This window comes from Rana temporaria, chromosome 7 (genome assembly GCF_905171775.1).
Source record: "Rana temporaria chromosome 7, aRanTem1.1, whole genome shotgun sequence".
Classification (NCBI taxonomy): domain Eukaryota; kingdom Metazoa; phylum Chordata; class Amphibia; order Anura; family Ranidae; genus Rana; species Rana temporaria.
In genome coordinates, this window is record NC_053495.1 from 101,196,765 (window position 1) to 101,211,734 (window position 14,970).

At 42.1% G+C, this 14,970-nt stretch overlaps 1 protein-coding gene across 2 annotated transcripts in view; it reads right to left on the bottom strand.

Moving 5' to 3' along the window:
• Positions 1-14,970, bottom strand: part of HMCN1 (hemicentin 1) — a 384,153-nt gene that overhangs the window by 251,423 nt on the left and 117,760 nt on the right. For both annotated transcript variants that reach the window (XM_040359793.1, XM_040359792.1), the window contains exons 27-28: positions 8,692-8,822; positions 3,489-3,636 (exon numbers count right to left, since the gene is read on the bottom strand). In XM_040359793.1, coding sequence (XP_040215727.1) covers positions 3,489-3,636; positions 8,692-8,822 — 279 coding nt within the window. The remainder of the gene's footprint in view (positions 1-3,488; positions 3,637-8,691; positions 8,823-14,970) is intronic.

Genomic DNA, 14,970 nt, shown 5'->3' on the forward strand with positions numbered 1-14,970 from the left:
AAATAGAGAACATGTTCTCTATTTCCTCGCCGAGCTCCTCGTCGGCTTCCTCAGCCGAAAGTGTACACACGGCCGGGTTTCTCGGCAGAATTCAGCCAGAAACTCGGTCGGAAGCTGAATTCTGCCGAGGAAACTGGTCGTGTGTACGAGGCCTCAAACAGCTGATGTGTGTGTCACACATAAACTGCCACGTGCATTTTCTGAATTTTGATGCCACCCGGATGCACAGATCATTACCCTTTTATGTAACATTTGAAGTTATAATGCTGCTGAAGTTTGAAGGACTAATTAGTAGTTTTTTACTGCTTCCTTTTTGATATAGCTAAAAATTCTGGCCGTATTTAAATAGTCCAAAACCAAACACAGTGCGTATGTGTAGACAAATAGGATCATTTACAAAGCATAATAAATAAGAATTTCTAAATGTTTATTTATACAACAGTATTTATACAACTCTCTGTTCAGATGTCTACATGCTTGGAACATGTCCACTTTGGAATGTGTGCACAATGCACTTAAAAAAAAAGTTCAACATGATCAAAACATTTTTTATATATATATTTCCAATCTATATTGCTTGTTAGTATTCCAAGTTTAGGTTACTTGACATAAATTAAAGTGTATCTAAATCCAAAAACAAACATGTAATATATTGCATCCTACTAGATATGGTAGATGCCTTATTCCCTGTACACACGATCGGAATTTCCGATGGAAAAAGTCAGATCATGTGTAGCCCCATCTGAGTTTTTTCATTGGAAATTCCGAGTTTAGATATATAACATGTTCTATTTTCTTCCAAAGGAATTCCATCGGAATTCCAATGTGATTTGGCCAGGCATAGGCCTGATCGTGTGTACGCGGTATTAGTTTTGCTTTTTAAGGCTTATTTTCCTTTACCTAGTAATGATGGCAATAAAATACTTTTGGTCCTACAGGGGTTCATTTAATAAAACCGGAGAGTGAAAAATCTGGTGCAGCTCAGCATAGAAACCAATCAGGCATCTAGGTTTTTTTTTTGGCAAAGCTTAATTGAACAAGCAGAAGTTAGAAGCTGATTGGCTACTTCACCAGATTTCTAGTCTTAGTATATCAACACCAAAGTGACAATGCTTGACCACTGTACTGTATCTATGGAGGAATATCTTTTTCACCAGGACAGGACTAAAGAATACATCCCCTCTCCTCTTTCAGTACATCACAGAGAAAGCTGCAAAAAACGCTAATAATAAAATAACAACGCAGCAGAAAGCACAGTACATTATCACCTCACTAAATTTCAGGTAGGATTAACAGGATATTTTTATTTTTTGTATTTATCAAAGGGATATTACAACAAACCAAAATTTGGTAAATTGTTATCCTTTAAGAAAACAGAGGTCCCAGGGGAACACCTATGCAACAAAGATCAGAATAATATTACCCACAATAATAAAAAGCTCCACATCCTTATACTGACATGAAAACTATGCTGTGCCTGGTCCTGTCAGTGAATCATTAGGGGTTCATATGGCTCCTTGCTTTTGGACATTTCAGTCTCTGTAAGATAACAGCTTTTTGGAATGGCAATACTTCTAGGAAATAAGCTGGATAATACAATTTACGAAGCTATTCAACAATCCATGCAATACATTACGACTGGATCTTCACAGGTGATCAAAGTCCTTTATCTACTGAGAGATGTATGCACTTGTTGGCAATTATCCAATTTATAGCAAATTAAATTTGACACATCCCTATCTCCAAGATCTCAGAGCAATGTGGTTTTGGAGTGGACCTGCAAGTTATTGTGGAAACTTTACCCTAACCATCAATGTAAGGGAGAACCTCACTGACCCAAAGTGTAAAGGGGAACATCTTCATTGATCTCCAGTTTAAGGGTGGCACATGCCCAACAACCACCAGTGTAATGGAGGGACTTCACTTGCTACCAACGTAAGGGATTTTTTTATTATGAGTCTTGTCCTTTTCAATGGGCACCAATATTCTGGGTCTTGTGCTATAAATGAGGGGGGAGGGGTGAATAAACTACAAAAGAATGCTAGTAAATAGCAAATATAATCAGATGAGCAATATATGTTGCTGCCAATCAGCAGTAGCAGAGACTATTATTTATGACAGCAAAATGTCAGGTGAAATTCTAACCAAAAAGGAGTTGCAATGTTGTGATAGGGGTAATCAAAATGACATCTGAAATCTGACTTGATGTTGTAGCCAACAACACTTCCTTTCTTACAGTTTTTAGATAAATACTTTTCATTAGGAGCCACTGGAAGGGATTTACAAAAGGAGTAAATTTCTGTGTGCTTTTTCGATAAAAACCTGTATTCACTTATTCAGTGAGGTGCAGAATAAATTTAATTTTGCTTGTATATATATATAAACCTATATAGTAAGTCAACCCTTTTCCAATCCCTATAATTCATATGCATGAACTGGAAAAAACTAAGGGCCATATTCCCGTAGATTTCGGGCAGGCGTCGCGTAAGCCATTTACACTCCGCCGCCCCAACCTACAGGAACAAGTGCTGTATTCCCCAAACACTTGCTCCGTAGTTTGGGGCGGCGTAGTGTTATTGGCCCGGCGTATCCCCGCGTAACTCCAAGGGGGCGGCTTGTATTTAAATTAAGCGCGCCCCCGATTCGAACGAATTGCGCATGCGCCGTGCTTAAAATAGCCCAGTGCGCATGCTCCAGTTCTCGGCGGAAAACGTCAATGACGCCAACGTGTGCGTCATTGACGTAAAGTCGTATTCAAGAACGACTTAGGGAAACGACGTACCCGACGGGAAAAGACGACGCGGACCCGACGCCATACTTAACATGGCGAACGTGGGACTGGGGTAAGGTTACCCCTCATATAGCAGGGGTAACCTTACGCTTACGCAAACGACGTTAGCGACGGTTACGCGACGCAAATTCGTTCGGGAATCAGCGTATCAGGCTCATTTGCATAAACAAATGAGACCTGAATGTAAACGCCACCTAGCGGCCGGCTGGGTAATTACATTTAAGATCCGACAGTGTAAGTGACTTACACATGTCGGATCTTAAGCGTATCTATGCGAAAATTATTCTAAGAATCACTCGCATAGATACGCGGGCCAAAAAAGAGAGATACGATGGAGTATCCTGAGATACTCCATCGTAACTATACTCAGAATACGGCCCTAAGGATGTGTATTCTGATGCACATCCAAAACAATGTCCTCTGACTGGTTCAAGCACTTGGTATCAGCTGTTTAGAATGATTTAACAATTCCAATACCCATAATAATTTTCTTTCAAATGATTTTATTTGCTTACAAAACAATTCTCAGTGATAACATAATAATTTTGCTCTAATTTTACTTGGACTTTTACTATATATCCAACATACCAATTTTAGATTTAATATAGAACTAAATAGACCATGTATAACATTATTATTATTAGTAGTAATAGTAGTAGTAGTAGTAGTAGTAGTATTAATTATTTAGCTAACTTACCTAGCACATCTACAAAGAAGTGCTTTTCATCACTCCCTGCAATGTTGCTGGCAGTGCAACTAAAAGATCCAGAATGTGACAAGGTTGTTTTCATAATCTTCAGAATTCTTCCTTTTTCTAAAATCTTGATATTATCACTTTCAATGACCTGCAATAAGATGACAGCTATACAAATGAATTACAGATTGTTCAAGTTACTACTGACAATGTTATACTGATTAACCACCTTTGCAGAAATGAATTATGATGCTTGGAAGGAAATAATACATAAAACCATCAAGATGAAAAATAAAAGCAATAGAAAGCTTCTGGCTAAAACGATAGAGAAGGTCAAGGTCTTTTACGGGCCTGTTCTGGCACACACAAGACACATTACAAATTCTACTGCTTAACAATATAACTTTACTTCAGAAAATGGATTCAGCTCATATCCAGTACATCATTTACTTGCTTACAGACTACACAGTGACAAAGAAATGCATTGTTAGTAATAAAAAGGATCAAATCAATTTTTATTAATTGTACATTATGGGACATGGGATGGATATTTAGGTACATTTAGGGGAATTCAATAAAGCACCAGCAACACATTTCCAATGCTATGGCCCTTATGGCCTGTGCCAGATTCAAAAATCCTTACCATCTGTTTCAGTATTTTAATGACACATGTGACAGATTCAGATAGTTCTTAACAGTTCATTTTACAACAAGTCATTACTAATGCACCGAATTCAAAAATAATTACCTCCATTCCGTAGATTACAAAACTAAAGGTAATTAAAACCATACCTAAGTTGGTGTACAGATATAGGCAGTGTGCCTGTTTCTGTACAAAGTATAGTAGAGCGACATATTTGCCACCGCTTCCCTCTCCCTGTCACTGGTTGTTAAGGAGACTGTCGGCTTCATAGCTGACAACTTGCTAGCAACAATGCCTGATGGAAAAGCTGAGAAACTAGTTCCCCATCAGATCTTTTAATTGACAGCGAGCGGTGTGCAGATTCTATAGCCATTGGCAGGCTGTCCATTGGCTAGGGGAAGGAAACTATCTGCTGTCAATCACTAGTGTGTGAAAATAGTGACATTCAGCGCCAAACAATAATGTCTCTGAGTCATAGGTGACCCCTATGACATAAAGTCCCAATATGAAAATAAGTAATAAGTAGGTAATTCAATCTTCTTATTTGCTGAAATCTTGATTTAAGTGAAAATAAAGTGCCACCACCACACTTGAATCTTCTTTACACCCAAAATGTGCTGAAGAAAATGGATGCGCTTACCAGAACGAGTTGACTACTTTAATGAAAAAGCTAGTCAAATGAGCTTGAGCAGGATTGTGCCTGCATACATGTTGACAGGAAAATAGATAGATGTATAACCTCGTCCCCTGGCGTTCCAAATAGGATATGTGGAAAAACCAGGGAAAAGCCAATAGCGTAATATTGCTTTTATTAAAACATTTAAAAACATAGGAAAAGCCAAATGGCCTCTTACTGTAAAGGTGCCTACACGGCACTGGGGCTGCAGACAATTCACCGCCAATATGCGGTAGGAATTGGGTCGTCTGGGATTGCCGCCACCTCCGTAGCACATGGACGAGTTCCCGGCTGCTAGCTCCACAGGTCGGAGAGCACGTCACGTGACCAGGTACTGCCTCCGACGTACGTTTCGTTAATTGAATGTCTTCAGGGTGGATTTTCCTATGTTTTTAAATGTTTTAATAAAAGCAATATTATGCTATTGGCTTTTCCCTGGTTTTTCCACATATCCTATTTGGAACGCCTGGAGACGAGGTTATACATCTATCTATTTTCCTGTCAACATCTGTGCAGGCACAATCCTGCTCAAGCTCATTTGACTAACTTTTTCATTAAAGTAGTCAGCTCGTTCTGGAAAAGGGCATCCATTTTCTTCAGCACATTTTGGGTGTAAAGAAGATTCAAGTGTGGTGGTGGCACTTTATTTTCACTTAAATCAAGATTTCAGCAAATAAGAAGATTGAATTACCTACTTATTACTTACTTTTATACTTATATACCTGTTTACTCTAAAAGTTCTTATTTTTTTCTATCGGGATCCAAAGCAAGACCTGAGACCCAGTTCTGTATTAAAGTGATTGTAAAGTTTTTTTTTTTTTTTTTTTTATAAATAACAAACATGTTATACTTACCTCCTCTGTACAAGGGTTTTACACAGAGTGGCCCCGATCCTCCTTTTCTGGGCTCCTCCACTTCTTGAGTACCACCTCAGTGAGACGCTTTCCAAGGGAGCACTCATGCGGGCGCACTCACGAGTCCTTCTGCTGCGTCCATTGACACAGACAGCAGGACCTGGCCCGCCCCCGGATCCCGTGTCACTGGATTTGATTGACAGCAGTGGGAGCAAATGTCTCCTGCTGCCTGCTATAAATCTATCCAATGAGAACCCGAGACAGTGACTGGAGATGCAATGCTCGCCCCCATCTCTAGAGCAATCATAAAGATAAGAAAAAAGGGGGGGTCTGGGGGGGTGCTGCAGCACAACAGGTTTTTTAACTTAATGCATAGAGAGGTGCAAAACCCTGAGGCCTCGTACACACGACCAGACATGTCCGCTGAAACTGGTCCGCCGACCAGTTTCAGCAGACAGATCCGATCGCGTGTACAGGCTAGCGGACAGATTTCCAGCGGACAAATGTTTCTTAGCATGCTAAGAAACATGTCCGCTGGAAAGCTGTCCAGCGGACATGTCCGCTGGTTAGTACGTCTAACCAGCGGACCGAAATCCCGCGCAAGCGTCGAATTGAATCGACGCATGCGTGGAAGCATTGAACTTGCGCGAGAGAGAACGTCGGTGTCGTCTACGTCATCGCGTTCTCTGTCCGTACAGCCATCAGACCGAAATCTCCGAGCAGACATGCCCGATGAAAACGGTCCGCGGACCATTTTCATCGGACATGTCCGCTGGTGTGTACGAGACCTCAGAGTTTACAACCCGTTTAAGTCTTGAATCCCCGACTCTCCAAGTCTGCAAACAAGTCCTCAAATAAAGAGAGAACACCCTCACTTGTCATGGCCTTTGCACCCATCTGTTCCCAGGACATTTCACATGTTTCTGTCTAGAACATGTATCCCAGGGCTACAAACTAGAATTTTTCTCTCTGCTTTATGTTGTCAAACCTATCAACTGTTCCTCTCTAAAAGTATGCAGATAGGGCTTTCTGACTTTTATTTGACTTGTCTGATCTACACATTTGTTTTGGTCAGTCACTTAGGAGGTATAAATGCTAGAACATGGAGATAACAACTAGTCAGCTAGAAGGTTTATTCTTCTTTCACACATCCATGTCATTCTGGACCTACTCTGTTGGACAGGAAAAGAAGATGAGTGCATCTCTTTGTTACTTTGCACTGCACAAGGTTGATACCAGGTCAAATGCAATTACTTACACTGTCACTTCTACTGTCAGCATTTCCAAATACATTTATTGATTTAATAATGACTATAGAACTACATGTATTTGTTTCTTTCATAGCTGCTTGGAGTTTAGTTCCTCAAAAAATGTTAACCCACTAGATCAATATTGTTACTTAACCACTTCCATACAGGGCATTTTCACCCCCTCCCTGCCCAGACTAATATTTAGTTTTCAGCGCTGTCACACTTTGAATGACAATTGGCTCCCAAACAAAATTTACGCCCTTTTTTTCCCACAAATAGAGCTTTCTTTTGGTGGTATTTGATCACCTCTGCGGTTTTTATTTTTTGCGCTATAAACAAAAGAAGAGCGACAATTTAAAAAAAAAAGACAATACCTTTTACTTTTTGATTTAATAAATATCATAATTAAAAAAAAAATAATGTTTTCCTTAGTTTAGACCGATACGTTTTCTTCTACATATTTTTGGTAAAAAAAAAAATCGCAATAAGCGTATTTGATCGGTTTGCACAAAAGTTCTAGCGTCTACAAAATAGGGAATAGAATTATGGCATTTTTATTTATTTTTATTTTTTTACTAGTAATTTTGCGGCGGACATATCGGACACTTTCGACACATTTTTGGGACCATTTACATTTACACTGCGATTAGTGCTATAAAACTGCACTGATTACTGTGTAAATGTGACTGGCAGAGAAGGGGTTAACACTAGGGGGAGCTGAAGGGGTTAAATATGTTCCCTAAAGTGTGTTCTAACTGTAGGGGGAGGGGGACTCACAAGGGGAGGAGATCGATGTGTGTTCCTCTTTACTGGGAACACACATCAGTCTCCTCACCGCTGACAGGACATGGATCTGTGTGTTTACACACACAGATCCATGGTCCTGCCATGATTGCGGGCAATTGCGGGTGCCCGACGGACATCGCGGCCGCCGGGGACGCGCACCGGGTCCCGAGCAATGCGGTCCGCGCCCCCTAGGGGCCGGGAAAGCAAGGACGTCATATGACGTCCAGTCTGAAGGACGAAAGGTCCCTGCCGATGTCATTTTACTATGACTCGGTAGGGAAGTGGTTAATTTTGAAATGCAGAAAAATGTATTGTCTTTTATATGGAGTGAAAGGATTGGTATCCTCTCTCAGGGTTATATTGCTGTCTGGGACATTTTCCTCCTCACATAGCAGGAAGTAATAATTGATAATTAAGAAACGACTCCCATTAGACTCACTCAGAACATGGGCACAGAGGAATAAACAGTGATTTCTTCGGAATAACAAAAGGTAGGAATCTGCAACAAAGTTTGGGAAAATCCATAGTAATGCACATAGATCACCCACAGGGGAATGTTTTTTTCTCAACAAAAGTGGAGTTACTCTTTAAAGGAAACTGGTTGCTATTCTTCTTTGGTGAGTACGTGATTTTTTTCTGCTAAATTGTCTCATTGAGGTACTGCACCCACTGAGCTCTCTTGAGGACCTTCTCTCCATAGTACGGTATTGTTTAACCATTTTTTACATAGATATATGTTTTTCTACAACAGTACCCAATTCCCTATGCACTTGTTTGGATAATCCCTTTCCTATCAGCCTTCAAAATGTCCAGAATTGATCACAAAGACTTGCTTCATATAGACTTCAGTGGGGTTTGATTCTAAGTTAGGAATTTTCAGACTTATTGCAGGGTTCATTGAACCCCTGAAAAACAGAAGACACATTAGTTTATCTGAATCTATTTTTTTATGATATAGTATTCATGTGAGATGAAATGGGATTCATATTAAGTTTACCTGAGTACTTCCATTATACCATGTGATAAAAGGTGGCGGACTTCCTGTAGCATCACAAAATAAGTTTGTGTCATGACTCAACAAAACGGATACATTTGTCAGTTTTTCCTTGTCTTTAATAGCTGGAGGATCTGTAAAGGAGATTTTGGGCAATTAAAAGCAGACACACCATGATACATTTATTCCTACAAATAATTAACAAAGTATGTGCAAATTTGCAAAAGGAAGCTCATGTTTACACCAGGGTCTAATTACTATGTTCTGTAGGCTAATAATACCATGTGTGAGAATGACTCACTGTACTGTTCTTGAGCATCTGCAATAAATTATATGCTTGGCACTCATTAAACATTTGAGGAGGAATCCGGAAATTTGACAAACAAGGCACACATCAAAGAAAATAAAATGCAGCTTCAGGCTAAGCAAGACACAGTATGAGTCCAGTGATTAGATGGGGTTAGAGCTATTAATGTACAACCAACAAAACTACAGCAGCATATTTTTGCTCATAAAATGTATTTATTGCAACCCACTTATATTAACATTCAAGAAGTTTGTTTAAAATCTTTGCAAGTTTATTAAAAATTAAAAACGTAAAAATCGATTGTACATAAATATTTACAGCCTTTTCTAGGGATGGGCGAATGGTTTGGCCTGAGCATGAGTTCAGGCCGAACTTTGGCTTGTTGCGCTTTCGCCGAACAACTGAATTATCGGATCGTTCGACCGTTTGTTTAGCCCGCCGAACAACCACAATGCACTACACTGCCGCACAGTGCATTGAAAGCCCTGATTGGCTGAAGCAATGAAAGCTTTACCCAATCAGGGCACAGAGCACTGTCAGAGCCATGATTGGACTGTATACAATCTGTATACATTGCTCTTAATCCCACCCCACACTATAAAAGTATTATTTTCATAGCAGCCATTTTTAGTGTGATATCACTGTGTAGAGAGATAGAACAGGACTCTGTTCAGTGCTACTAGATAGACAGTGTGCTATAGTGTGCTATTTTGATTCTATTGTCAGTGTAGAATATTAGTTTAGTGTAAATCTAGGGACAGTGCAGTCAGTGTGAGTGTAGTGCAACCATTCATCTTTACATTAGTGTGAATCTATGGACAGTTCAGTGAGTGAGAGTGTAGTGACCGTTTAACACCATAGATTTCACGCCATATAGTTCTGTGCTTTACTGCAAATTTAATACCACATATTTCATTGCGTTACTGCAAGTTTAACACCATAGATTTCATTGTGTTACTGCAAGTTTAATGCCATATAGTTCTGTGCTTTACTGCAAGTTTAACGCCACATATTTCATTGCGTTACTGAAAGTTTAACGCCACATATTTCACTGCGTTACTGCAAGTTTAACGCCATATAGTTCTGTGCGTAACTGCATATTTAACGCCATATATTTCTGTGTGTCACTGCACGTTTAATGCAGCATATTGCAGTATATTATATTGTATCCATGGAGTGTGTCTGTGTAGTGAAGTGCTCCAAACACCATTGATTAAAGTGCATCCACATACACATTTACACATCTTTATTACATTTTGCTAATAAGCACCCCCTATCCCCATCATGTCTGGGAGGACAACAAGGAGAGGCAGAGATTCCCATGGCACTGTGAGGGGGCCAGCAGCGTATGTGTCCACAGGTAAAGGTGGACATGGTCAGTTCTCAGGAAGGGTATAATGTCCTCTGTTTAGTGATGTTGTCCGTGCTATCCAGCCACAGCATGCAGAGGAGGTGGTGGACTGGCTTACTAAACCATCCTCATCTTCCTCACCCCCTGTCACCCAAGCAGAGACTAGTGCGCAGTCCCCTGCAGCTACCAGAGTGGCTAAACCTGCCTCCTTGTTCACAGCTATTCCTGCCATAGCCCCAGCATCAGGCATGGAGGATTCAGCAGAGTTATTTGAACACAGTGTCAGCCCCTTGGTCCTTGATGATGCACAGCCATTACTTGATTCAGATGTTGGTTCTGAGTTTGAGGAATGCAGTAACATGAGCCTGCAGAGTGGGGAGAACACTGGTACACAAATTGGCATTCATGTTCCCTGTGCCGCAGCATATACTGCCAAGTTATCTCCAGTGGTAATGAGGATGGAGGAGATGATGATGAGGTCACTGACTCGACTTGGGTGCCAGATAGAGCAGAGGAGGTAAGAGAGGGTGAGGCACAACTCCCACGAGGAAGCCATCATGGAAGAGTAGAGAGCAGCCACCCAATTGGATGACATTGCCCTATAGCAGGAAAACACCAGAGCGCAGGAGAATTGTGTGTGTGCTAGAGTAGAGCGCAGCCACCCTATTCCATCACAATGTGGAGCTGTTATCTTCCGGCCCACTTCTCACAGCTCAGCTGTCTGGGACTTTTTTAGCACATGTGTAGCTGATTGCACGTTTGCAATTTGCAAACTTTGTCGCAAGCACATTAAAGCGGGGGTTCACCCTATACAAAAAAAAAAAAAAAAAATTTCCCTCTAGCATTAAATTCGGCATAGTAGCGCGAGCTACAGTATGCCTGTCTGTATTTTTTATCGCCGTACTCACTGTTATATCGTACATAGAAGATTCCGGGGAATGGGCGCTCCTATGGAGAGGGAAGGTGATTGACGGCCGGCCCTGGCACGTCACGCTTCTCCGGAAATAGCCGAAATAGGCTTGGCTCTTCACGGCGCCTGCGCATAGCCTGTGCGCAGGCGCCGTGAAGACCCGAGACCTACTCCGGCTGTCTTCGGGGAGCGTGACGTGCCAGAGCCGGCCGTCAATCACCCTCCCTCTTGCTAGGAACGCCCATTCCCCGCGGCAGACGGAATCGTCTATGTACGATATAACAGTGAGTACGGGGATAAAAAATTTAAGACCGGCATACTGTAGCTCGCGCTACTATGCCGGATTTTATGCTGAAATGTTGTTCTGCAGGGTGAACCACCGCTTTAAGCGTGGCAAAAACACCAGCCATTTGGGTACCACATGCTTGACAAGGCATTTAACCTCCCACCATTTAGCCTGTTGGCAAGAGCACCTGAGAGCCACAAAAAACATTGCTTACAAAATAAAGAAAGCTTGCAGGGAATTTTTTCCTTTTGGCTTTATAAGTGCAATTATTTCTGCAGCAGCTTCTATACAGTACTTTTAGCATCCATAAATCACTGCTCATTTAAAAATGAAATTTTTTACAAACTTTTTTTCATTGATACATGTCCTCCAGGGCAGTTCCCTGACCCCTGTAACCATTGTATGCCCAATTACTTGCATATAGGTCTTAAAGTTTGGCGCTTTTGATTTTTCATGTTTGGGTTCCATAGACTTCAATGGCGTTCATTATTCGGTTCCAAAATTTTGCAATGTTCACAAGTTCTGGTGCGAACTGAACTGGGGGTCGTTCATCCTATCCCATGCCTTTGCCATGACACTTAAAATTTAGCTCAGGCTAGGTTCACACTTATGCGAATTGCATGCGGGTTTTTTCCCGCATCCAATTTACATGACAGGAGAGTGTGACCGGAGTCAGTTCACACATCTCCGTGGCGGCCTCGTAGTGCACAGCAGAAGTGCTTTGACTCAGTTTCAGGTCCGAATTCAGGCAAATATTCGGAGCTGAAATGGTGAATTATGTGCTGTGCCACGCACTGTACATAGTGTGAACCCAGCCCTAGGTGCATCCTGTTTCCACTCATCATCCTTGAAATGTTTCTACAACTTGATTTGGATCCACTAGTTGATTGGACACGATTTGAAAATTCACACACCTGTCTATATAAGGTCCTGCAGTTAACAGTGCATGTCAGAGCACAAACCAAGGCATGAAGTCCAAGGAATTGTCTGTGACCTCCAAGACAGGATTGTATCAAAGCACAGATCTGTGGAAGGGTACAGAAAGATTTCTGCAGCATTGAAGGAATGAGCACAGTGGCCTCCATCATAGGTAAATGGAAGAAGTTTGGAACCACCAAGACTCTTTCTAGAGCGGGTTTCCCAGCCAAACTGAGCGATCGTTGGGAAAGACCTTAGTCAGGGAGTTGAACCAAGAACCAGTTTCTCTGTGGAGAGAGGAGAACCTTCCCGAAGAACAACCATCTCTGTAGCACTCCACCAATCAGGCCTGTATGGTAGAGTGCCCAGATGGAAGCCATTTCTTAGTAAAAGGCACATGACAGCCTGCCTACCTGGAGTTTGCCAAAAGGCACGTGAAGGACTCTCAGATCATGAGAAACAAAATTCTCTAGTCTGATGAAACAAAGATTAAACTCTTTGGCCAGAATGGCAAGCATAATGTCTGGAGGAAACCAGGCACCACTCATCACCTGGCCAATACCATCCTTACAGTGAGGCATGGCGGTGGCAGCATCATGCTTCGGGGATGTCTTTCAGTGGCAGGAACTGGGAGACTGGTCAGGACCAAAGGAAAGATGAATGCAGGAATGTACAGAGACATCCTTGATGAGAACGCTCTGGACCTCAGACTGGAGCGAAGGTTCATCTTCCAATAGGACAACAACCCTTAGCGCACAGCCACAGCAGTGGCTATGGGACAACTCTGTGAATGTCCTTAAGTGGCCCAGCCAGATCCCAGACTTGAATTACCGATTGAACATCTCTAGATAGATCTGAATATGACTGTGCACCGACGCTCCTCATCCAACATGATGGAGCTTGAGAGGACCTGCAAAGAAGAATGGGAAAAACTGACCAAGAATAGGTGTTCCAAGCTTGTAGCATCATATTCAAAAAGAGTTTAGGCTGTAATTGGCACCAAAGGTGCTTCAACAAAGTATTGCGCAAAGGCTGTGAATACTTATGTACATGTGATTTTTTTTGTTTCTTATTTTTAATACATTAACAAAGATTTTCTTTTACTTTGTCATTATGGGGTAATGTTTGTAGATTTTTTTTACAGTTTAGGATTTCATGTCATCTGTGCCCAGTCTTGCCACAAAGAGTTAATCCACCTCTGAGCAATAATCCTATCATTTTTCAGTGAGATAAAACTGACAAACAGAGAAATACCAGTCAGTTCTTCCCCCCTGCTGTGAGTGACAGGTGATTTACATATCTCATGCATGAGTGGCTCCTCTCCATTCATAAACTGAAGCAGAATAACACACAGGTTACTCTGCTTAGTTATCACAGGACGCAGAGAGTGATCGGTAACGAAAGCTCTCTATGTCCCATTCAGAAAAGGAAGGGGTGGAGGAGGAAGACACAGTGGGCAGATGGGGAGGACACAGAGGGGGCCAGAGAGGAAGGGGTTGTTGGAGGAGAACACAGGTGCTGGAGGAAGATATAGGGGACAGTCGGGGATGATCGGTGCAGCTGGGGATAGCTGTGAGCTCCGATCTTCCTGCATTGATTTTCATCAGCCGCTTCTCCTTCTCTCCCTCCCGCAGCTGTCAGCTGAAAAGCCATGCAGGGGGATCAGTGCTCACAGCTGTCCCCACCGCACCGATCATCCCCGACTGTCACCGGACATCCATGTGTGTGTGCAGAACTGACAGGGGGCGTGAGCGCACTCTGCTTTTGCCCAGAATGCGCTCTGCCTCTCCTGTACACGCTCTGACCAAGGGTAATGTAGAGGTGGTTGGGGAGTCTGCTGATGTCACGACTCTGCCCCTTGAGCGCCGCACAACAGACCCGCCCACTAAATCCAGAGTTTTTTGGGGCTCCAAATAGAGAAGGGGGAGACATTTGAAAGGTAAGGATACATGCAGGAGGCATGTATATCCTTATAGTTCAGCACTAGGCCATTACTTTATAATTGATGAGAGTGGGTTTACATCAATATTTGCAGTGTTGACCCTTCTTTTTCAAGACCTCTGCAATTCACCCGGGCATGCTGTTAATCAACTTCTGGGCCACCACTCGGTTATCACTTTTGCCCTAACATCAAGGGGCTCCATCATGCCGGAAAAGGCAATCTTCCTCACCAAACTGTTTTTACCGACTTTCACCTATTTCTTTTATTGGACGAGGTGGAGAGGTGGAGCAGAGACATCACACTCTCCACCTGGTCCAAACAGAAAATGCTTTGCATTCACTGAGAAAATGCAAAGGATTTCCTAAATGGTGCCCAGTGGATGCTATGAATAATGCAGCAGGGCAGCTGCTCGGCACAGGACCTGGAAGCTAGCAGAAATCACTGGAGTAGTGATGCCTACTGAAGTAATTTCCATCTTCCATGTTCTAGAGCGATCCCACAGGTATGGTAAATGCATCTTTTTTTAAATGAACATAAAATGCATGTAAATGTTTGAACCATAATTTTA